The sequence below is a fragment of the Platalea leucorodia genome (genome assembly GCF_965183815.1).
Source record: "Platalea leucorodia genome assembly, chromosome: 4".
In the NCBI taxonomy this organism is placed as follows: Eukaryota; Metazoa; Chordata; class Aves; order Pelecaniformes; family Threskiornithidae; genus Platalea; species Platalea leucorodia.
This window is the reverse complement of record NC_138826.1, coordinates 50,354,725-50,379,956: the sequence shown is the minus strand read 5'-3', so window position 1 is coordinate 50,379,956 and position 25,232 is coordinate 50,354,725. Positions and strand designations below refer to the sequence as shown.

Here is a 25,232-nt window from a genome sequence, read left to right as displayed (position 1 = left end):
GGGTGTCCGAAAAGGACATACACAGGGATATTTTTTCCGTTTGCCCACCGTTGTCCAAACTCCCTGTTGCAGAAGAGACGGTGCTGCATCACCACATAAAAATCACAAATAAACAAATCCCCTATGACCTCTAAATGAGAAATAAAGGACTTAATTTAGATTGCGTTTGTGAAGAAAGGTAAAGTTAATGGACGAGAGGGAATGATATGTGTGGAGAGCTTCTAAAATCTGAACCAAAAAGAAGTATCAACTTTCGTCTTTATGAATTAATTGCTTTGCCAATTCCCTCTCCTTTTATGATTTCTGTAGACTGTAATGGCAAAATGGCAGTGACCTCCCACCTGTCTAGCAAAGAGGCAGGTTTGAAGTCCTCTCCTGGGTGAGGCTCTTCCATTTTTCTGAAGACAGCTATGGGGAGACCCTGATTTTATTTTGTATAGGCTTATGGGAATATGCGTGCTGTGTATTTAATTAAAGTTAGTAAAAATTGTATTGTCAGAGATGCTGCTGAGAGAAAGCTGCTGTCGATAAAGGACTGTTTCTCTGTGGAGTCGTCGTCTTCCGTTTAGGAAAAGAAATTATAAGGCCCATAGGCCTGAGGTTTCATCAGATTCAGTGCTTCTGGGATGACGATTTTTATTCAGTCAGTAAAAGGTTGGTGAATGGGATTTATCCAAAGCCCTCATAGGTGGCCCGATTTTGATAAGATGTTTGATAATGGTATCCCAATGACTTCTGGCTGTGGAAGGTGGTAAAACTGTACCCTTTTGAATTTGCCTCCCTAAAGGCAGTGGGCAATGCTGCCTCTGGTAAGACTTCCTCATTTAACTTTTTTCTCAGTTTATATTAGTTAATACATATGCTTTCCAGAGCTGTAATTAAAAACTAGAAGAGCAAAAAGTGACTCTAAGCGTTGGTTCAAAATATCTCACCTTTGTCCAACAGGCAGGGGGAAAAAAACCTGTTTTGTTAGGGCAGCAAAACGAAGCTGAAGGAAGTTTCCACCTAGACACTGATAAATGACTGTCTGGGACCAGTGCCTCATCTTGGAGGAATCTGTTAACTCACAAAGACATTTTTAACCTTGTAGAGTCGGATTTTCAAACTGACATAAGGCAACTGGGCATTTAAAAATCATGGAAGGTCTGTGAGAGCTGGGAATATAATTCTTTAAAATGTAATCTGTACTGAATTGGGTTTAATTTATGAGCGAGCTGAAGGGCTTATTATCAGGTTAGTTCAAAATTTTTCTTTCTTACGTTACCCCTATCCACTCAGGATCCAAAATCTGAATTTACAATGGCTGCGTTTGATGTCTTTAATCCCTCAGTGTCACCCTAAACTCTTTGTGGGGAGCAAAAAACAAACCCACACCAAGCTGACTTCATCTTAATTGTCCATCCAGCTTTGTTTACATTTACGTGTCTGGGATTTAAGTGTGTACTTTATGATAGGCACAGATGTGAAGTGGAAAACCTTCCTGATTGTGAGCTCCTGTGAGGACTCAATAATTTAGTCTTTGCAGCCAGAACTTGAATCTAGTACCAAGTTGTCCTGAAGTTACCGCTGAAACTACGCTAATTCAAACAATAATAAATGAGCTTAGTAAAGGCAGTTAAATCATCCAAAGCTGGCTTATAGGATGTCTTTAGAAGAAAGTGTGGGGGACCAAAAAAGATTAGCTGTCTCCCTATTTAATTATTTATGCCTACATGTACAGAGCAGATTTGTCCAGTTTACTGAATGACAGTCTTTCCATAGCATTTCTGATCCCCAGCCTGGATTGCCTGGTTGCCAAATTGTACCTTTAGAGGTCTGAACTCATGTTAAAAACTATGTGATTTTCTTGAAAATATAAAATAACACAACTGAACCTAATGTTCATCTTCATGGGGATATCGGACAGAACGGTCCTCCTGAGGAGGTTTTGTCCACACTTAATTTTTCAGTTATAATTTAATGGGAATACATGCTCAGGTTTGACAGGTACTTAAGAATGCGTAGCACAGAGTGGGTGGGGTAGTTTGCATGTTTAGTGTTTATTATGTCCTTCTCTAACTTGCTAATTCAAGCTTCTTATGTGCAGATAGAGTGAGGAGAATAACAACTGTAATGAGCTAGTTTAAAGTTTTATCAAGCCTCACGTCAGCGTCTCCAATAGAGGGCAATAGCAGATGTTAGCAGGGAGCAGTGTTAGAACAGGGCAGGTGTACAGCGATACTTCCTCAGGTATAATGTCCCAGCTTGTAGTGATCAGAGACTGACAGAGGAGAGTACTACAGTGCTATGGCAATGACTTTCTGTTACTCACCAGTAGCTATCGCTTTTATAAATCCAGGCATTTCAAAGAATGTTCATGTATTGTGTTGATATAGCAAGAGTATTTTTCTGTTCTTTCAGCAATGCTACCATCACACACAAAATGTAGAGCAGCAGGAATTAGCTATTCAGAATATATCCTCTCTAGTTTGCACTGCATGTCAGGGTGAAAAATGGGATTTTTATTCTAAAAGCCATTAGTAAAGATTTAATGTTTAAAAAGGCAAGGAAAAATTTGGGGGACCCTCTGCTTATGTTGATCAGATGAATCTAGTTAAAATGCACAAATGAAGCTTCCTAAATTTGCAACACTTTAAAGGAATTAATAGTTGACTATATGGGCCAAGCAGCATCATTGTCCTCTGCTGTATGTTCAGCCAGCTCCTATAAACCCCTGTTGCTGCACCCGATTGCCTCTGTAATCAAGGAAGGCTACAGCTGAGCTCCAGCACAGAGCCCAGAGTTGACCTTGACTAGCTATTGACATTGTTCTGTTTTCTCTGATTGGTTCTAAAATCTAAAATTAAAGATCTTTTGTGGGAAGAGAGGAAATGTTTTGTTCTTCTATCTATTGCTATGGATGGGGAGGGGAGGCAGAGAAAATGCACAAAATTGCCACAACTGCACAGCTTTTGTTTGTTGAATTGTTATCATAAACATTTCAGGGTGCTTTCCTTTTGGTCATAATCTTTCCGCTTGCGCATGCTGTGCATGCGTGACCGGGGAGGAAGAATGCATTCTAAACCAAATCTCAGCATGTCTCAGCAGGGAAAAAATGAAAAGGAGAGGAAAAGCAGAGAGAGAGAGAAAGATTATCAGCCAAGAATACTTAATGACACTTCAGAACAATGTGTAAAGGCCTTTCGTGATAACTGTCCACTGTCTAGAAATGAGTCATTGGGTATATAACGCGTTGCAGTAACTAATCATATATCCTATAGTGAGGCGTACTCATCCTTCCTGGCTACTGTGTTTACCAGAAGAGATCCCTCTTGAATCTGACACGTTGCTGCACTACGATTCAGATCTGTGAATCACTTACAGAAAACTACACTGTGCACTGAAATGCTCTGTTGTGCTCGTCTCTTAAGCAGAAAGAGATCTCTCATTTCAAATTGCCCGTAGTAGTGCCTCATCTCCAATGTCGGTTTGCATTGTCCATCATAAAGCACAGCTGCTCATCACACCATCCTGAACAAGGCAAGAAAAATGCAGATTACTTGACAGGATCCACAAAGAAGGATAGAGGTGTAATTTCGTTGACCTCTGAGCCGGTCTGATTTACATTAGCTGAAGTAATGTCCCTATTATTTTCTGTCACCTTAGGTCCAGTAAACTGAATGCTACGTCCCACATTGTGAAATGCCATGAAAATATGCATCCCAGCTTTCCCCAGTGTTGCAAACACAGAACAATCCTTTGCATGTGACTTTCAGTGAATATCCTACTCTATTTTAAAATACCATTTATCTTGAGGACCTCTCTCATTGTACTGGGAATGGAACCTTTCCTTCGAGGGAAACAGGAATCCTGTAGAAAATAGTAGAAGTGCAGAAACTGTATCTTTTTTCCTAGAAAAAGAAAAATGATGTGTAGGTTTTATTATTACAAATTATAGCCCAGTTATTTGTCTCACCTCTCTGACAGATAAACTAGTGCTCAGCAGGAGCAAGTGCTGTAAATAATCAGTTTCCTATTTATACACTGAAATGGGAAACACATTTATGGGTAACAATAATAATTAGAAAACATTTATAAAAAGCTGCTGGGTTGCTATTTGGTGCCTCTGGAGTGAGCAGCTGTAAGAAAGCAAAAACAATCAGTGCAACTTCAGAGAGACTGAGAATGGGTTCCACGAGCTTAAATTGTCAATAATAAAGATGTAACAGCTTCCAAGCAAATTAAAGTCTTGATGATGTTCCCATTTAAGTGAATTAGGCTTTCGACTAATTTTAATAGCAGTTGCCCTAAATGTTTAGGGTACTGACCTGAATACACGAAACAAAATTATTTCACGCACAAGGAATGTGTTATAACTCCCCTATCAGAAAGGCTAAAATAAATGTGGGTTGTTTTTTTTTCCCTGACCTTAATTTGCTGCAGGCTTTTCCTCGCTGTATCCCGAACACTGACCTTAGTGCTGACCTCATCTCCCAGCCCCTTTTCTTGTTTAGTCCCTTACCGGGGGATGTCATTTCACTGGGGATTTCAACTTTGCATGCTGTGCAAAGAACCCCTACAACTTCCTTCCTTGTGTGGTTTATTAGCAAGGCTAATTTATTAATGGAGCTGCACAGTCACTGCCTGTTTTGTTCTATGTTGTTGCAGCAGGGTTGTTGTTATACAACACTGATCTGCTGCGAGAGAAAATAATTCACATACAGAAGCTGCCTTTCAGAGCAGGGAAGGGGGTTCACGTGTTCTGTGTTTGCGTGGCTCTGTTCCCTTTGCTGTGGCCAACTTTTGCAGGGGCTGGTATAAGAGCTCATGGTACTGAAGCAAAGTTACTTATTAATTTTTCCTCTTCATGGTCTAGGTGGAAGGCAGGGGGAAGGGGAGAAGAACCTGGGTCTCGGAGCTGGTCTGAGAGCACTGCGTGGTTGTAACACTAACACTGACCTTCTGCTCCACAGTGTCACCAGCATGCGTGAAACTACTGTAAGATTGTTGAAGCTGGAAGGAGCAGGAGAGACTAGGAGTGACGGGATACATATCCTGAAAGGGGCTGAGAGGATTTTGCTGCTAGGAGAGATATTTTACGGAGGTACCTGATTGTCACTGTGGGTAAGAAAAGGATGCTGCTCTGAGGACTAGGTCATAAACTTGGTCCTGGTAGCATTTCAAGCCATGGCGTTTTCTAGTTAGTGAGCTTTTTTCATGAAGCACTTACGGCCTCTGGTTTAGCTCACATAAGATGTCTGTAATAATGGGGAAGATTGAGGTTGGACTTGGTCTTACAAGTCAGGTCATAAATCTTTCTTCTGGCCATTATCATGTTCTTATGATACTGCAGAGAATGATTAGTCCAGCAAGTCCAGTACTGTTTCATATTGAAATTAATGGTGCCTTGCCAGTGTGTAAGGACAAGAAGTTGTATCATTTCATCTAAAGATCATACTTGCGAGCAGCAGCAAATGATGAGAATTACTAACGTATAAAAGATCGTGCTTTAGGATTATCTGAATTAAACTCGTTCCTTGCCGTTAGTCTTTCTTTCTGCAAGTGCATTGCATACATTGTAGAATTTATTTGGTCAAATGTCTAAAATTATCATGTTGTGAACGTGATTTTGTGAAACTTGGCTATATTTTTTATCAAAATCCTTATGTCTGCTTACATCAAGGAGAATTCGCTTTTCCTAAACAGTTCCTGTTAGATATAGATACAGCAGTGTCCACAAAGTAGTATTAACCCACAGACGGAGGAGTAGTGCATTTTATACACTTCAGGTTCTTGTATGGATACTTTGTTGAAAAAGAGCAGGAAAAATTTGTTCAATGGATTGATTTTTAGTTAAGTTCACAGAAGAGCTATGGGCTTATGTCAACTAAATTTGACAGAGGAGTGGAGCTCTCACAAATACTACAAGCTTTTAAAAATCATTGACTGGAAGGAGAATTGGTCTGCTGGCGCACCGGTTAGTGTTTAGATGGTGATTAATTATGAGCTACTCCTTACCTCATGAGGAAATACACGGTAAAGGGGGGAGGAAATGAAAATGCTGTGTAAGGGAAGTGAGGTTATAGGAGACATAAAGAAATGATCTCGGATTACTGTGATGAAGAAACAGGTAGAACACAGGATACAAATCCGTATCAGATCAGCTTCATTAGTTCTGCAGCTGAAGGAACGATTTATTTCCTTTCAAACAGCAGGATGGTCTAGGTATTTGAAATAGTAGAAGGAGCTCTGGGAGCTGGATTAACAAGTTTGTTGCAATCATGTAACAAGTTGTATTGGTTTATGTAGCACTCGGGGAAGTGAGACACAAAATATGAAAGAGGAAAAACAGGAAAGAGGAAGAGTAGGACTGGGTGGGCGACAAAACTGTAACTGGGAGAAATGGCGCTGGTGGCTCAGCATTGTGTCCCTGGAGTGATGAACGAGATCAAAATGTTCGATGGCTGAATGACTGAATAGCATGAAATATATTCCCCTGTCAGTTTATGAGAAGCAAAACCACAGGGTGATTCAGTACCCAAGTCAGGATCCTGCTCTGCGTCTTCCCGTTGGAGGAACACCCCCACCGCCCCCATATGTGAAGCTGGGGATGACCAACCTCCTTAAGCTTGGAGGTCCAAAATTAACCAGTCTACATAACCTCTTCTAACTCCCTTCATAGGCATAGGGAAAACAAATATGCAGAGGGGAGGATTTGACAATTTCCATACCCCTCCATGATTTTAAAGTAGTTTTTATATGTAGTTTAAACACAAAGTATAATGCCTAATTGCTCATTCCATGCAATGGTGTTACAGAAGTTGTATCAAATACACTTCAGTTATTATCAGTTGTTTTATATTAATAAAGTAATAAGCAAGCCTAGACAGAAAGAGAAGAAATCACAGTACTTGGAAAAGACTCTACGAACCATTCTCCTCTGCAGGTGCAATCTCAGCTAGCAGCACTAGGTTAAGGCTATGTTACATGTTGTATAAATATCTTGCATTTTCTGTGGATGAGCTGCAGCATTTGCAGCCTCTCATGATACAGTCACAGACCTCTGTGCTGTTTTGTGCTGGTGCTTTGGAGTTTGTCAGTAAAGCTGGTCACCTTTTAAATATCAAATATGAAATTGCACACATAAATTATTATTATTAAGTCTACTTTAAAATCTGCGGTTGATCCTTTATTTTGTTGTTGATTACTATAAAAATGTAGCAGAATACTCAGCAGATACTGACCGTCTCTTTTGCTATACTTTTTAAACTGCCAGAGACTTTTTTTTTAAATAAGGAAGATAATTGCAGAATTTTCTGCGCTGTCTAGGTCAAGAAAATGCTATGTTCGATTTTTTTCCTCAACTGTTCACTCATGAAAGAGAAAGAAATCTCATTTCATGGGAATCATTCAAAGCGTTGATAATCTCACTGCATCACTTTGCCTTCAAAATAAATAGTACAATATCCTTTTAATTATACACATACTGTGGCTTAAAGAGAGACAAATGACAAAGAAAAATCTGCATGATAAAAGGCTCCTAAACTTGCAGCATCCCTTGATCAAGACTTGTTATGAAGCATTCGCTGCAAACTCCTTCCTCGCCAGCCTCTAAGCTGCCTTGAAAGCCCGTTCCACCAACGGCGTCCCACCAAATCCAAGCGGAGCCACCACCACTGCCATCGCTGCGTCATGGTTAAATGCAGCCCTGCTGGGGCATGGCAAGCGAGGGGAACAAAACTAGAGCAAAAACAATCTTGAGTAGGGGCAAAGTTAGCCTGGAACACTGTTCTGCTGCTCTGTCTTTGACTCCCCTTCAGTACAGTAAATAGCACTTATTTATCACTCGGCGCCATTGTAGTTGCACAGCTTCTCTAGCAAGAAGAAAGTGTTTAGGAACGGCTCTTTGAATAGAAGTCCAAGTCAGTTGTTTCAATGGCTCGTTCAGCACCTGTTAGAGTTGTGGAGGACTCTTGTGTTTGGTGCAGACTCCTTAATTTGTGGAATTTAACATACGCTCTCAGATATCTCTCAGGTTTTTGCTGAGACTGTTCTGTCTTAGTTCTGACTCTTTGTCTATAAATGCCATTTAAAGGCTGTTACTTTTTCTTTTTTTTTTTCCTAACAGTATCAAGGACAAAAATAAAGGCGAACTAATCCCCCCAGTAATGAAGGAAACTGTATCCTACCTAAAAAGAAAAGGTGAGTTTTGTGTCAAAAGAGGATGTGTCTTTCAGAACAAGGACAATAGTATGAAACTATATAACACTCAGGGCCTGATTCTGCAAAGTTTACAGCTACACAGGATATGATTATATCCTGAAAGCTTGAGTGACAATTGGGCACTGCCTTGAGAGCTTTGATGGATAGGGAATACTTATTAACAGATTATTGTCCCACTATGAAAAAAAAACAAAACCTTTTTGCCCTTAGGATTAATTGGGGAATAGCAAATGAGAGAAGATGTCTTGAAATACACATCATCAACCCATATCATATTGTTGGTTTTAAGTAGAACTCCCAGTAAAAGTCAATGAGAAGTTCTGTTTTTATAGAACTAGTGGCCATAAAGACTCATTGAAAAACTATGTTTGGCAGGAGTAAAGCTGAAGTCCTCTCTTCACAAAATATTTTTACTGGCATTTACAGACCCTTTGACTGCAGTTCACAGCTATAGTTACATTATATAGACATACATATTACAAACACCCATATTTAAAATGGGAGCATCCAAATCTGAGTTCCCTATATTGCCGTCAGGTACAGGGCAAAAAGAGGGTAGACTTTGAACCGCTGGCTATACCACTGAGCTCCCCAGTGCATACCTGGCCAACATAAAGGACCAAATATCAGGTGCTATCTGTAGGGTAAGTGCCCTGTATTCCCTACATAGGGACAAAGCTGCATGCAGGGAGAAGGTTGGAGATAAGGCTGCAGTCTTGAAATTCCTTTTCTCAGTGTAATGTGATTTTACATTTTGATCCCTGATTTTTAAGGCAATCACAGCAACATTTCCATAGCCGTTTGTGCTCCAAGGCCTCAGAGTCTCACAAATGTTTGCTAAATCTTACAGTACTAAATCTATAGCCTAGGTACATTTATCTTACAGGTGACGGAACAGAAACAGAGCATAGCACACTTATGTGACTGGCACAACATTACACAGTGGTAGAACTGGGAATGATTCCTAAGATCCCTGAAAGAAGGGTGTGAATTTTTAATAGGCGTGTCAAGCGAAGAAAATTAAAATGTGTTTGGTTCAGTTATTTAAAGGGAAAAAAAAAAGGAAATATCACTGGTGTTTAAAATGCCGTTAAATTTGGTTAATGTTTGAACAAATTTTGAGGATCAGCATGATTTTTATTAAGGCAAAAACCAGGCTTAGATCTCTATATTGCTGTTAAATTTGTTTTATCTGAGATTTTCCTCGTTTAAAGAGCTATTTATATTGACAGCACACAAATAATATAAAATATAAATTTTGAATAAATTATATTCTTCTGTAGACAGGTTCACCCAAAACCTATATCCCACAATATTCCCAATTCTTAATTTGCATCCTTGAGCTGTCATTCTGAACAAGGTAAATTTTGCTTTCAGTATTAAAATACTATGCATCATTGATCTCGGTTCATTTTAACTATTGCCATTAGAGTTTGGTCTGAGTTTGAGTTTATTTGAACCCTAAGTGAGAAATTTCAAACTTCTTAAAAATTGTACTGCATAGGCTTCACATTTGTGAAGACGAAGGTGGTGGAGGGGCAAGAAAAATGTTGCTTCTCAGCTCTATTGCTGATTCTCAAGAGAAATTCTGGCTTCATTTAAATCAGTGCAGGATCACACTGATTTAAATGAGGACAGACAAGACACGTAGTGTCTTGCCCTCATTGCTAGGCTATGCTCCTTCGTATTTTAGCTTACCCCATGGTAAATAAGAACATTAAATATTATTTTTGTTTGGGTTTCATACCTTGAGTGAAGCTGATTAATGAAAAGCATAGCAGAATGAGAGAGAGATCTGCTGCAGTGGATACCTGCTTACAGTTTGCAAGCAGTGGAGCGTAGCATCCATAGGGACGCTTGTGTACAGAACAGCTACCTCCTTGCCTCTTGAAATTGCTGATTTATCTTCAAAATACCTGCAGCCGCTAAGGCCAAGTACTGGAGCGGGGCCAGTTCTGCTATTAAAGGTATCTACTGATCTGCAGTAGACTAAGAGTTCCTAATAGACTTTATTGAAGGCCTCTTGGTCCAAATTCAAAATTTCCACTCAAGCCCATAAAGCTGTTTGGATGTGCTGTTTCCAGGCTGGTGCTAATGATGAAAACTTTGCAGGTGTAGCTTGTATGAAATATTATGGTTGGATACAGGGAATGTAAATAATGCACTACTAAGAATGTTGAAGGCAAGTGACTGGCAGCTTGAGACAATCCCTGTAATCATAATTGTAAGTGGATAATTAGAGCTTGTGTAGTGTATCAGTGCATGCCCCATCTGCAGATGAAAGCCAGACTTTTTCGTGTTTTAAATTGTTGTGAAACAATCATCCTTACATATATTTAGCTTATCTTACTAGGCAAATACCTCTTCCTCACTAATCACAGGAGTCAAGAGAGCTAAAATGAGGATGAATGTGCACTAACATCATTACTTCTCACAGCTGTTATTATTTAGAAATGGAGTGAAAATTTAGTCACTAAAATGTTAATTGATTTAAACTTTTGGCCGTGCTTGGGAGGAGGGCTTTGCATATCTGGCACTTCCTTGACCTATTTAAAGATTTTAAAGACACGGGAGGTTTATGGCCATCATTATATTGTGCTGGTGACTAGTAACTAGTAATTCTTGCACTGATCTGACACAAAACCTCCTCCGTGTCTTGCTTTTGTTCTTTCCGGGTGTTTTGTCTCATCCCTATTGCACCAGTCCCATACTCTTCCCTCTCACCGATTGCTGAGTCTAGCTCAGATACCCACAGTTTTCTGAAGCAGCAATGCCAACTGCACAGTACAGGGAAAATAAGCAAGTTTTAGCTCTCATGGTTGTGATAAAAGAAAGGGTTGGCTCAACCTTGTCATTGCAGAATTTCTCCTAGATGAAATGTTTGTTATTCTGAAAGCAGTAATCATCCTTGGGTTTTCTCCAAACTTCATCTTTTTTTTTTGGCTAAAAACTCATCTGTTCAGTGCAGTATCAGCACAGTTTGTAAAGGATAGTCTCTGAGGAAATGTGATGATACTTCTGAACAAAGCCATTGTCCTACTTTATGCATCTCTGCAAGTCAGTGGCATGGTAATGCTGGCCACTGATACGTAGTCCAGCCATGTACTTGCTAGCCGGACTATCTCATTTTTTCGCCAGCTCCCTGTTCTTCTGTGCCCCCAGGAAGGAAGGGCATGGGCTCTGTCAGCGTTGATATTTTCCAGCCAAGCCCAGGTTTGCTCAGAGCTGTCATGCTCCCGATCATAAGGAGATCTCCACAAACCAGATTTCTAAGGAGAGATGGCTTGTCAGGTAGAGTGTTTTCTGACATTCTCAGCCAGCGGATGCTTGAAAGCCAAGCACCTGCCATGCCAAGGCTGTTAAGCAGTAGGTGATAGACATGCATTTTTTTGCACTTGATTATAAGTGTGCAGGTATCTGTTGTACCTGCTGTCTGCTATGATTTTAACTCTTTCTCTAAATTTGGAATATCTCAATTCTGCCATCAGCTTCAGCGAGTGTCGGATCCCATGCTGACAGCCCTGGGAGGCTGACTGGCAGCGTTCTTTGCACTCCAGACGTGGCCGTGAGCACAGCGAGAGCTGCAGTTCATCTTCCGGAAGTGACAAAAATTCACTGTCGTTACCCTATTCCATTTGATTTTGGCATAGTTTCCAGCCTCGCAGAATTAGCAGGGAGTGGGTTTTGTTATTCACCCTAGGTGCAGTATTTCCACTCTTTCTTCCGATTGCTGTGTTTTCACTCTTTCTTCCCATTGCTATATTTTCACATCTGTGTACCTGAAATCAGTTTCTGAAACTCTGACTTAGATCACGAAAGCTTCTGCAAAATCATGCTTCATCAACAGGGTTAAGAGTTCGTGGAACATCAGAGACCCTCTGACATCTGTTAAGTCCATTCTGTACTGCTCAGGCTCTTATTTCTTGAACAGATCTGATGCAGGATCTGTGGTGGTATTCGAACTAGGCACCAGCCTGCAATAGTATGCTGCCAGGCTAAGGAAACTTTCAGTCTCTAAAGTTCACCCAGCCTTTTTCATCTTAATGACTCCAGTCCCTTTGACAGATTGCTTCATGTCACATTTTTCTTCCCTGATGTTTAAATTTTCTGCCTGAGTTTCAGACAACACTGTTGGCAGAAGTGTTCTTACCAGTGTGGAGGCATCCTCATCTGTACAAATGAGCCAAAACTCCCCGTCTTGTACCGAGTTATTGAGTGGGCTCTGACAGCAGCAAGCATGTCCTCATCCCCAACAGCCAAATCAGTGTTATGACAGTGAGTGCGGGTTTCTGCCTCATATATTTGTCCGACTGCATATTTAGATAGCTGTTTCTGACCAAAATGACTCTCACTGGATCCAGTTAGTAAGTCACCCACTACCTGAACAGAGACTAAAGAATCTACCACAAGCAGAGATTCCTCTACCTGTGTTTGTATTATATAAACGAGATCTATTATGGCTGATGCCTCAGACACTATTACAATAAACACAATAAACTAAGTTTGTTTATTTCTATAATAATTTTCATGTTATTTTTTCAACAAAGGAAAAGAAAGTAGCCATTTCGCCACTTTCATTCTAGCTCCACTTTAGAGTGAAAAATGTTTTTAAAGTTTTTAATACTGAATTTTAAAAATGCTTAATTTCAATTCCTGCTAACCTTCACAGGGAAGAATTGGTTTCCTAAAACGAGTTCTGAGTATCTGAGAAAACCATCAGCTCATTAAGACTAAGCCTCAGAGTTCGGTCGTCTTCTGGACCAAACCAGAGAGGTGCTCTTAATTTCAGAAGTAAGGTGTCGGTATCATCCTGAACCCAACTGATGATTTAGTCAGGCCAAAGAGGAAGGGCAGGTTTAAAATAGCACATCTGTGACTGGATCTTCATTGTAACCAGCAAATCAGAGGTCATTTTTTTTTCTATGCTCAGCCTGAAAACCACAACCTGTTAATCTGTCTAGTTTATAAATGCAGGGCTTGACTTGCACTTGCACTAAATAAGATTTTTTTTGTGTGTGTACTACCTTATCTCTACCATGCTGTGAGAAATTACCTTGCTTAATTAAATATTCACTCTCTTGTCAGAACAATTCTTAAGTGTTTCTAACCTGGTGTCATTCCTTTGGCTGTAATGATCTTGATGCTTTGCTCACAGGCCCTTTTCTCCAAAAAGCCCAGCTTATGCCACAGGGTAGTAATTTTCTTTCTCTGGTTAATATGTCCCCACGTGTCCTCAGCAACCTATTTTGTGCTGGAGTGAGACTGTAAATGGCGGCTGTCACTTCTAACCGACCATTTTGGTAACCAAGGATGTAAGGAATGCCGTGCTATGGAGGATGCCTCTTTGTGTGTATGGCTTCTGTAACGCTCAGGGACGGGGTTGTGCACGTGGCTGAAGCTGCTGGTGCTGCCCACACCGACCCGGCACTGCAGAGAGGGGCCCGCTCGCTTCAGCGCTGCCCAGCCTCCGAGGCAATTTTATCTGTCGTAGGCGTTAGGATTCAGAAATACACTTCTGCTTTTTGAAGTCTAATAAGATGTCACAGCAGAAGTTCCCTTTCGTGTCTTTTGCTTACATGTCTTTTTTCCTAGAAAAGCAGGTTGCAGACTGGATATAAAGTATCGTGATAAATTAAAAGCTAGGTGGTGTGTGGCTGGTGGTTTTGGTGTTTGTTTAGGTCAGTATTAGTACAATTCACCATGCTCTCTTAGTTTTTAAACTTTGACTTGCAGTTTGAGTGCACTAACTGATACACGCTAAAAATAAAACTGCATGGCAAAATCCATATTTTGTTTGCAAACCCCCCAACATCTGGAGGTCAGGCAACAGCTTTTAAGGGGATTTTTATTTGATTCATTATGGTGGGTATAAACTGCACTGTTCGGACCTGCATGAAGATGTCAAATAGGTTACAAAGGGCAGGAATGTTGCTCAAGCCTATCTCAACTATTAATACACTGCCATTTGTATTAGTCTTATGCAAAATACCAATTTGAAATACATAGGTAGGATTATTATTGTTAATATATTTTACATTTTAGAGAATATCACCAAAGGTATAAACGACATGCTTGTCCATGGTTTAAACAATTTAAAACCAAAGCTAACCTGCTGATGTTATTACTAAAATTTCCAAAATTTGGTAACATTTGCGTTCTATAGAATGGCCATATAAGGAAACAGCTATAAAAAAATGGCATAGAGAACTGATTACTAAAGAGACCATGTGAGATCAGCAGCAGCTTAGAAGTGATGGAACAATAAACTCACAGTGAAGGAACCACACTACAGAATTATAAAGCAGAAAAGATAACTGTCCCCTATAGCAAAATTATCTCGCAGTAGGCCCCACTGCCGAGTCTTTCTCTCTTCCCTCATCTCTTTTGTTGACTGGAAGTGCTTTGCAGCACAAAGGTTTTGTTCGATGTTGTCTCGTGGTACCACAGGAGAGTCCTGGACGATGACTAAGACTTCTAAATGAAATGGTAATAACCATGCTATAGAAGTTTAATGATAAAGTAGTAAATGTTCTGTGGTATGATTATAGTGACAACTAAAGCTGTCCTTTATCTGTTCAATAGCAGAAGCAGTGGTAAACAGTGATTAATCTTTCCTCCTCGTCCCCTCCATGAAACACAACAAATCTTGCTGATGGAGAAAGTTTGGGTTCCATTTTTTAATGTGAATGAATACATCCTGGTGGTGATAGTCAGAATGGGTAGAGATGGATGGTTATGCATTCTGAATATATTTGGATTGCTGCAGCTTAGCGAGTTTGCCTCCTGGCCTCCGCTTCTTGTGATCAATCAAATATCTTTTAAAAATGCAACACTGGGAAAGCTTGACATTGGCCATGTGAATGTTTCTGAGTTCTTGGCTCTTTTGTTTTTACCTAGGGTTCATGGAGATGAGATAAATCCCAAGACTGGTTCGTGTGCCATCAAATAAAAATGAACCTTGTAATAAGCACAGTTTGTGTTTTTGGTGCTCAGGCATTGTAAATAAACTATGTTAAGAGGTGCCAAGCATAAACTGAGAATATTCATTCATAAATCCAAAGGCTGGAGACTATGCTGTTCAAAACTGCAAGGACACAAATACGCTTTGGGTTCTGTGGTGGATGCACATCCTTGCTGCTGCTGCTCAGCTTTTCAGTAGGGCTGGAACTGTCCCTTCTCTCCCCCTCTGCCCTTGATCTGCTGCGTACCTTCTTGCAGTGCAAATCATCTTTACAAACTGCAGACATCACGCTCACTTGTTCTGTATTCATTTCACAGAGTACAAGGGAAAGGAAGGCTGTGCAATCTCCTCCTCAAACTTGTACTGTGTTATAGCTTTAAAAAAAAAGTCTCGAATTTGTCTTAAGCCTAAAAATTCATAATTGCTACCACTTTGGGCATTGAAGATGGACAATTAAAATACGCTATAAACTCATCGGTCCTCGTATTAGAAATAAATTAGCTCTACTTTTTAAAAAGGAACCTTACTAGAATTAGGTAATCTGCAAGAAGATGTCTAAATCAGTTGTATTAATGAGAATGAAAACCGCTTCCAAATCAGGATGGACACTTCCTGAGACTTGGCACGACCCCAGTCAAAAGAAACATTTCCAAACTCAATTTGGGACAGAAGGAATTCAGATGCTCACTCGTGTCTGCTTTCAGAAGAGAAATAGCAAAATTAACAAAGGTTTTTGATGCCAGCAACCCTCAAATCAAGGATGATTGAAAGAAAAAGAATGTAATTTTCTCATCTCTTTCTCTTTGACAAGTTTGCAGCAATGTGACAGCATGTGTTGCTTTAATTTATCTGTATCAGTTTTGATTTTCTGTGTCTTTCCTGTGGGACAACTGATCGGGGGGGTAGAAGAAGGTTAAGTATTTTTAGCAACAGTTTATTAATTCGGAGTGTGACACAGTTGTGTCATTGCACTGTGAAATTTTGTCTGCTGTGGTAAAAGCCATCTTATTTCAATGTGGAATGAAGTGCCTGCCTGTTTTCATTTATGATTACTGACATTTAAATAATTACTCAGTTAAGTTCTCAATCGCAGAACCACTTTTCATTGAATACAGATGGCTCCTTCACATCACATACTATGTTTTTCTGTATAGCTCTTAATATTTAAAATAAAATGTCACTCTCTTTGGTCTGGAGAGTTTAGTGCAAGGTAGCAAAAGTCCACTGATCTCTCTATCTGTCTATCTACCTTTTTTGGTGAGGGGCAGGGAGCAGCTTGTGGTGAGTTATCTCAGCAGAGGCTCTGCAGCATTGATAGAATATGTGAGTGACATGCAGCTGTGTGTTTATCAGAACTGGAGAGCCCAGGCTAGCTGCTCGTGTCTGTCAACCCCTAGCAGTATTCTGGCAAGCACTCCTGCTCCAGGGTTGGTATTCTCTATGGACTGTGTTACCCATGCTATTAATGGCAAAATAGTTCAACTTGTACACACAAAAAAATATTTCTCTTTAAAAAGACAGCTGACATGAGTCATGCTGTAAACGGGATTTGATTGAAGAGCACTACTAACAAAAATTAAATAGGCTACTTCAAAATTATTTTTTTAAAAGGACAAAAATCAATGCTTTGAGCTGCAATGACCAGGATTGTCTTCAGCCAATTTTGTTTCCTCATCCCGTAGCTCTGGTGGCTCTGGCACATATTTTGTCTGCAAAATGAAGACAAAGTGATTAATTTTATTTTAGTGTGGACACCTTGTGTTAGCTTAATTATGGTAGTTCCAAGAACTGTTTTTTTTTTTTTACGCCTAGTGTCTGAAAACGAAAAGACAGGTTTGGAGAAAGTAGTTCTTGACTGTGTATAAGGCTGTGTATTTATCCATCACAGTGGAATAACCAACGAGAGGCTTCAGGTCCCTTTCCTCCTTCCCATCCCTTATTATGAGACCCCAGTTGGGGGCACAGGATAATGCTGTTCAGGTGATCTGACATGTGAAACACCATCATTCAAATCATGTTTTCGGGTAGCTTTCCCTTGCCCTGCCTAAACAGAAGCAGCACTGAGAGCAATTAGTAGACTTACAGACTTCTAAAAAAAGTATCCTGCTCAGTTCGTATGCATCACAGAAGTCAGAAAAATACACTGCAAAAGGGCTGTCTCTGTACCCAGGCTCATCATTTCCCCCCTTCCATAGCGTAATTGCTGTTGACTCATATTTCTGTTTACCAGTAGGCTGAAGTTATGACCCATGCTTTATTTAAAAATTGCTATAATATATTATTTTCTGGTCTGAGCATCTTTTATGCAAAAAAGATGTGGCTCTTTTGCTGTTGCGGTTCTTTTACTTTAGAAGGAGAATATAGCATTTTCTTTTTTCCTAACAATTGCACTAACCTACATTTAATTAGTGTCACGTCATTTGAATAGGTTGCCCACAAATATAAGAAGGATTGGAGATACCTGCTTTGGTAGTTGGCTTGTTGCCACCAAAATTGCCACCAAAATTGCCACCAAAAACAAATTGCTGTATATTGATTCAGTTTCAGCTGACCTGGAAAATGAATTCTGGAAGAAGCACAGATATCGCCCGTATTCCACATTTCTGCAGATGAGGATAAAAGTTGCTTTTTCCCCCTCAGACCTCCAAAAAACACATCCAGCAAGAGGTTAGCGTTATGTGCCGTTACAGTAACATTGATGGGATGCAGGGCCAGACAAGTACAGCTCCTGTCTACGCTACAGATTAATGTCTTTAATTAGACTCTTGAAAGCTTAGCCAATAAAGGCATAAACATGTTAAAAATTGATATTTATTACATTGTAGTTTATACAGTGAGATTCACATCAGATTAAAGCATTAACTATTAAACCAATTCCTGCAAACCAAATTGCAAGCGTTTATGATGTCCATTTTCTGAAAGACTTGTTTCTACAGAAAACCTCTAGTCCACTGACAGCCAGCATAATATTCTACAAATTCTCAGGAAATTATTGTATTTCTTGTTTGCTGAAGGCAATGCCTTGATGAGCTAGCTGTTCACAGCTGCCACTTCCAAAACCATGTCTTTAGACAGGTTGCGCTATAAATCTAATGGAACAGTTTTACTACAGTGATGCCATTTGCCGTAACTTTATTCAACTGAAACATGACCTGGTCGGGAATAAAGCAAGTGGTCGAATAGATCATAATTATTTTCCATTTGGTCCCTTTAGTAACCACACGTGTCCTTTTTAGATATTGTAGTTTGAGATGTCATGCTCCTTCCAGAACTGAGTGCATGGGCTAAAGTTTTAATATTCAACCTGGAATTTAACAGGCAAGGGCATAAGTGCTTAGAAAGTAACAAGGAGCTGTATTCGGCTAAACTCCAGCTAAGCCTCTAAATCTAGTCAGCGGAGCACTTTCAAGTAGAGCTTGGGGTTCTTTGCACAAGTCTCTGAAACACATCTATGAAAATTTTCTTCAGTAGATTTACAGGCATGGTTTGGGGCTCAGTTTGCAGATGCGCTCAGCGAGAGTGGGTACAGAAGCAGCCTAGTAAGTCTAAATCTCCCGCTTCTATGTCATTAGGTGCAATTGAAAGCTACCGTTAAAGAAAAATGGTAGTTGGCAAGACACCTTAAGGAAAAGTGGTAGTATTTCTATGAGACACGTTAAAGAAAGTGCTGTAGGCAATGCTGAAACATGATTTGATCCTACATTCTATTCTCAAGGACTTTATTTCCAAAAAATTAGTGTATCAAGGGGCTTTCTTCCCAAACCTTCTCCCTCTCTTCTGTTTTCAACTGAACCTATAGAGAAAAACAAGACAGTGACAGCTTTTACAGATGAGACCTGCATTAATTGTTTTTTCAGGACTACAAGTAGAGGGCCTCTTCAGAAGGTCAGCCAGCATCCAGACTATCAAAGATGTTCAGAAACTCTACAATCAGGGTAAGTTGTCATCATACCATTGCCAGTAATAGTGTGAGGGCTTTGTTGATCTTGTATTTGTTGGTGAAACAGAAATGCTAGCTTTCTTATAATTAGTTAATCATAAAACTATTTGTAACATAAAATAATAAGAGCACTACTAGTACAGAAGCCTGAAAGATAGCAACAGGCACTTAATGCTTACTGAATAGTAAGCTGTCAGTTGACGTCAGACCAGAGCTTACAAAATCTGTAGCAGCTAATGAATGATAAGGTTTGAGTCAAAAACGGTCTGTATTTTCATAAACATTCGTATTGCCTCTATGCGCTTTACTGTAGTTACGAAGTACAATGTCTCTGTGTCATTTTGCCTCTGGTGTTTTTCCATGGTTATGGCAAAGAAATATAATTTTACCTAATAATTTATGAAATGTGGTGAAGTAATTTTGAAAGTGACTGACTTCCCTGGGAAGTCATTTTATGAAATGCCTTTATGGGAAGAAACTTTTATAGCAAGATTAATAAAACTCTATGAAAAATACAAAAATCAAATGCCAGGAGTTACCAGTAGCAGCAAGGCAAGAGGTTTTCTGTTCAGAATGTAGTGTGAAAGAGTTTTTAAGCAGTAGTTTGAAGACAAAGTAAAACATATGATTGAACACCTTTTTTCTTCTTTTTTTCCTTTTAGGCAAGTCTGTGAATTTTGATGATTATCATGATATCCATATTCCTGCTGTTATCCTAAAGACTTTCCTTAGGGAACTCCCTCAGCCATTACTAACGTTTGAGTGTTATGATCATATCCTTGGAATCACCAGTGAGTATAAATAAGCTTTAGAAAAATTTATACAGCAAGTTGAACTGGACCTGGCTAATTCGTAATCACTGCTGTTTGCTAACCATGACGCAGTTGTGGATATATAATATTATTAGTGCTTCACTGCAGCCATGGATGGACAACCTCATAATCCATACCAGAGCAGGGTGGTCAGGGTTACCAAGACCTTCTATGCTTTTTACAAGGTTTACTGGTTATCTATATATTATACTGTATTACTGGGTCGGACTTCTCACTGTTAGGGCTCCATTTTTATGTCATGGCACAGCACTGAGTCAGTCTCAGCAATACAAGTTATGTCAAAGCAGTTTTAGTTTTAGCAGCAGGATTGGGAAAATTGTGGAAACAAAATTTAGTTGGTCATTTGTATGCTTCTTTCTTTTTTTTTCCTTTTTTTTTGTGGGGAGGGGATTTGTTTTTATTGCAGCTATTCCCAGGGGATAACATATTGGGGAAGAAAGGATCTAAAGCCATAAGACTAGAAGACATTGATTATCTAAAGATCTGGCACCACATAAAACTAAGAATTATAAAACTTTCATTATGTGACCTTTGTCAGGGACAAGGAGTTTATAATGTTGGCAAGGCAACCCCATAATACATGGGGCTTGAATATCTGAGATCCCAGAATATCTGGGAGTTAGTACCTAGTACTTGTAGAGACTGGTATTTTGCCATCCGGGCTATAGTCAAGCTAGCAGGGAACCCATAGGTCTTCCAGTCACAAGGAACAAGCACACATTTTTCCAAAACCTGCTTTTTGAGGAAATTATATCTAAATGGAGTACGGCTTCCAACAGAGTCTGTTAGCGTACCTCTGGTAACCATGGGCTGATGCCGTTGCAAAGTGTAGGTTATCATCACTATAATGACTGTTGCTGTTGGGGTAGGGCACTAAAATAATTCAGACTGGGGATAAATCTCAATTACTACATGTTTGTAAAGTGTAGAAGTATAGCAAGTTACAGTACCCAGGTATACTGTATTCTAGGTAAAATTCTTATACTGTGCCCATCACTAGCATCTGCACGTACTGTTTCATATCATTAACTTTATTCATGTATTTCCATTAAAAAACTTAAATCGGGTCATGTTCAGAACGCTCTGAAGTTCTCTACTCTTTTGCTATTTGCAAGTCTGTAGATCACCACCTTCCAAATTAAGGATTCATCTGTTCCCACAATAAATATCTCGGGGCATTGAGAAAAACAGTTCTGTTCACAGGAAGGTGGTAGAAATGGAGGGACTAGGGATAGTCACTCAGAACTGGAAAGAAAGATGTGTAAATGCTGATTTTTACTGAATTAATCTTGTGCTGACTTTCTGGACATGATATTACTTTGTGATAGAGCTAAGTGAAAAATGGGAACAAGTCTGAAAAGAATCTGAGAGCAATGCATTGTCCTAGGAGCACTGTGAGGTTTTGCTTGGCAAAGTGCCTGTGAGACATTCATTCCATGTTATTTTTTTTACTGGCATTTTAAATGTTGACAAAATATGTTGAAAAGTGGAGTTTAAGGGAATTTCTCCTTGGGCTTTCTTGTTATGCAGTGTGATGTCCACTATCTTTCCTTGGTGCTGTGGTGATATCCTGATTTTAAAAGATCTTACGCTTGAGAGCCAAGCTGGACTGCAGGAAAGGCATATTCTGTGTGAATACAGTGCAGAAGGGAGCTTTGAAGAGGTGTGAGCAGAGACAGCTGTCTTGGGATGATTTGTAAATTCTCATTCTGTCTTCTGGAAGACACCAGAGCAGTGTGTGATGTATCTATTACATCTCTTAACCTGCAAACCCAGAAATACAGTATCTCTGCTTTGCAGTACTTTGAAATAATACTGAAACTTTTCTCTTTAGTGTCTCATCTAAAACATTTTTTTAAAGAGTTATTGATGGGAGCTGTGAAATAAATTAGCCGAGTGACTGACTAAAAAAAATTAATAAAACGCTGAAGCTTGTAAGTGTCAAAGAACTTGTTCTTTGGTTATGAAAACTGCTAACAAGAGTTCCTTTGCCCAGTATTGCTGCAATTCCTGCGTTATCTGCTCTGCAGAAGGCTGACAGAAAAATTCTTGGGATTCAGATTATTGTGTCTTATGGGAACTGGTAGCTTTGCAGTAGGAGAAATGTCAACACAGCTCACCACAGTATAGCTTCATGTATTTAATCCACAGCTTAGGGGAACATTTAACATGCTGGCGTTTTGTGCATGCACACATACTTAGGAGCACCTCTAGCTGTGTCAGGGAGAGAGAAATGCAACAAATGCAGAAAAAACATCATCACAATGAGCTGGTTAGGTCAGGCATGATTGTAATCATAAGACCTTTCTCCAAATTGGTGTTAAACTTCCAGTACTAAAATAATTACAATATTTGGGGGGGGAAGTCACTTGGAAGAATATTTGAAATATTATCTAGTGTTAGTGTAATTCTCACCCAGACTGTCTAGATGATGCAAGGAGTTTGAGGGTCCAATTCTGGTTTTGCCCATCTGTAGAAATGAGTTAATAAACCTGCTTAGGTTCATCTCTAGAAAATTCCTACCCACCCAAGCGGCCATCTCATAAATTTCTGCCAAGACAGAATAGTGTCCTGCAGAATCACAAAAGTGTTTTTAAAGTTATTAGGGTGCCAGAAGAGCATTTTGGGCAGGACTATGTCTCAGCAAGAATAAAATCAGAGCATAAAAAGTAGACGTCTGGATTCAGTGCGTGGAGAGATAATGGGATTCAAATCAAGACTTTTGAAAGTCCTCTCTAGCAAAGAAATTATTTTGGCTATTTCACTGAATTGAGAAAATACTCTGGAAGTTAGTCTTAGCCAGATACATGATCATACAAAATATGACAGGGTCATTCAGAGGGATAACCCTAACTGTTATTGTGGTTGTGGAGGTTAGTAGAACTGAATTTTGTGGTCAGTTTTACAGATGGATACCTAAAGTAATTCCAGCAGATAAAAATAAGGTATTCTTTCTTGGTAATATTTGATCTTTTGGAGTTAAGACTAACTTTGACGTTGCAGGTGTGGAGAGCAGTTTACGAGTCACCAGATGCAAGCAAATCATTCAAGGACTTCCTGAACACAATTACGTTGTTCTGAAATACCTGATATGCTTTCTCCATATGGTGAGTACAGGCAAAATTGCCAAAGTAGTGCCAGTCTTTTGTTTCTAAATCTGTTCTTGTTAGTTCAACATTGAAAATCTCCACAGAAAATAAAACTGAAGAATTTTTAAAGTATGGTGAGGTGGTGGTTCAGTACTTGCCCATGGAGTGAACTCAGGATGCAGAACCCGCCAGTTCTAATAAAAGTCAGTGCTAAACAGTGGCCTGGCCGTCCCTTCACCATGAAATTCTTTAGATGTAATGAAAAATACTGTGTGAATTTAAATGGAACTGTGCCTGTACTGGAATATTTAAAAGTTCTGTCCCCTGACTCCACATTCAGAAATGTATGTTTTTATTGATTTAGTTTTTGGTTTTTTCCTATTTTGCAGTGAGAAAAGGCCTGAAAATAGTGGTTGTGTAATTTTCGGTGCCAGAGAAAAGCTAGGTGAAATCACTTTTTTTCTCCAAAGTATAAATCTTGAGCAACTAAAACACCAAATAAATTAATGTCATTTTAGAAAATGATAGAAATATTAATGAGCTTTAGAACAACAATCAGCAAAATATTTTATATTAAATCTTTAAAATAACATTTTCCTGTTTAAAATAACCTTTCATCCTGTAATTTACTACAGTGTTAAATGAAGAACTTTGACCATGCCATTTTGCAAGGATTTTTAGTATGCTTCAGGATAAATGAGATTGTGTGTCTTTTGTCCTACTTTTTGATTTGCTGATGTTTTTTTTAACCTGTTTTTGGAAACCCCACGAGTGTGAGGGTTTGGGGAACATCCATTACAAATAGTTCTACAGTTAGCCTAGTAACGTCCTTTGGTTGCCAGTTTATGTGCAGGAAAAGACAGTAGTAGGAGTGTTAATTTCTCTTCCTTCTGCCTTATCCAATGCATTGCCTTTTCCAGATTGGATTTTCAAACCCAGGTGCCTAAAATTGAGGATCATTGTGTAGTTGTCACCTAATTAAAGTGATCTAGCCTTCAGAGCCCACCAAAGCAATCAAGTATGTGCAACGATGCTGATTTTCACCAGTGGAGGAATTAGCCCTCAGTAACTGTTCTTGGGCCACAATCTTGTTTGCCATATTCTAGCCAGTAGCATATTTCAGAAACAAGTACATTTAATCTCTTTTTCTATCAAAACACTACAGAAAAGCAAGATTAAAGGAAACACGTTGATATGACCCTCACTCAGACAGCACTTGCAGGGTTTCTGTAATACTCTTGTGTTCGTTTACTGTTGCTTAGCTGAACTCTAATGCTATTAAGAAAATCCTCATGCCATTTACTATTATTTCAGCAACTGATCCTCAGTGTTATGAATCGTGTAAGTGACTTTGTTCCAATAATAGATGCACCATCTCAACGCACTTCTTAAGAGCTGAGCACTTGAGGTGTTAATGAGGTGTGCAAAAGTACTACATAGTGTTTTCTGTAATTGGGCAACAGAACATAGCCTTATTTTTGAGTATGCCTTGTTATGTAAAGCACAGCATCAAGTTGATACTAGTGCTCAGATCTGCAATTTTTGCTGATCCATGGCTTCTCATCCTTAATGTCTCCGGGAATATTTGCATTTGGAAAGGTCAAGGGAACATGAAACAATCTAGGAGCTAGAGACTTCTATTCATTGCAGATCGGTGTGCTGCACAAGCTGCCACAATTCAAACTTTAACAGAGCACTTTACCAATAATCCTAGTTTTTACCTGCAAGCATCAACCTTCTTACATGTAAGAGGCAATTTAATTCTTCCATGAGCTCAGCCTTGAGTAGTGCAAGAGGTACTTGTGGTAATTTCATGAAGTGGCATGAATTGTAATCACTAGATACAGGTTTTGAACACTCCAGGTTTGATACAGGCTTGTGGAAGAAGAAAAAAAAAAAAATCCCCATTTTCCCTGCAGTCTCAACCCCTTTACTTAATGAAACAGCTCCTTCTAGTCCAAGGGTGCAACACAGTGCAACTCCTACAGAAGTAAAAGACTCAAATTTCAAAAATAGGTCCAAATTCTTTAACCTTACATTAGGAGTGATTTTTCCAGTAATGAGCCCAGCGTGCTGTGAAAGGTACAAGCTGTCCATCTCCCCCTTGCAGTGCACCTGGCTGCCAGAGAGGGATTTGCAGGGTCCCCTTGGAGCTGCAGTGGACTGAGGTCCCTAGGCAGCACTGCGCAACCAGGAGCAAGAGGGAA

At 39.5% G+C, this 25,232-nt stretch overlaps 1 protein-coding gene across 1 annotated transcript in view; it reads left to right on the top strand.

The window, feature by feature from the left end:
- Positions 1-25,232, top strand: part of LOC309590106 (rho GTPase-activating protein 8-like) — a gene marked incomplete at its 5' end in the record, with an annotated part of 56,450 nt that overhangs the window by 26,369 nt on the left and 4,849 nt on the right. Inside the window, 4 exons of the mRNA XM_082311070.1 lie at positions 8,108-8,181; positions 19,021-19,098; positions 19,766-19,894; positions 22,940-23,043. Of these exons, the coding sequence (XP_082167196.1) occupies positions 8,108-8,181; positions 19,021-19,098; positions 19,766-19,894; positions 22,940-23,043 (385 nt within the window). The remainder of the gene's footprint in view (positions 1-8,107; positions 8,182-19,020; positions 19,099-19,765; positions 19,895-22,939; positions 23,044-25,232) is intronic.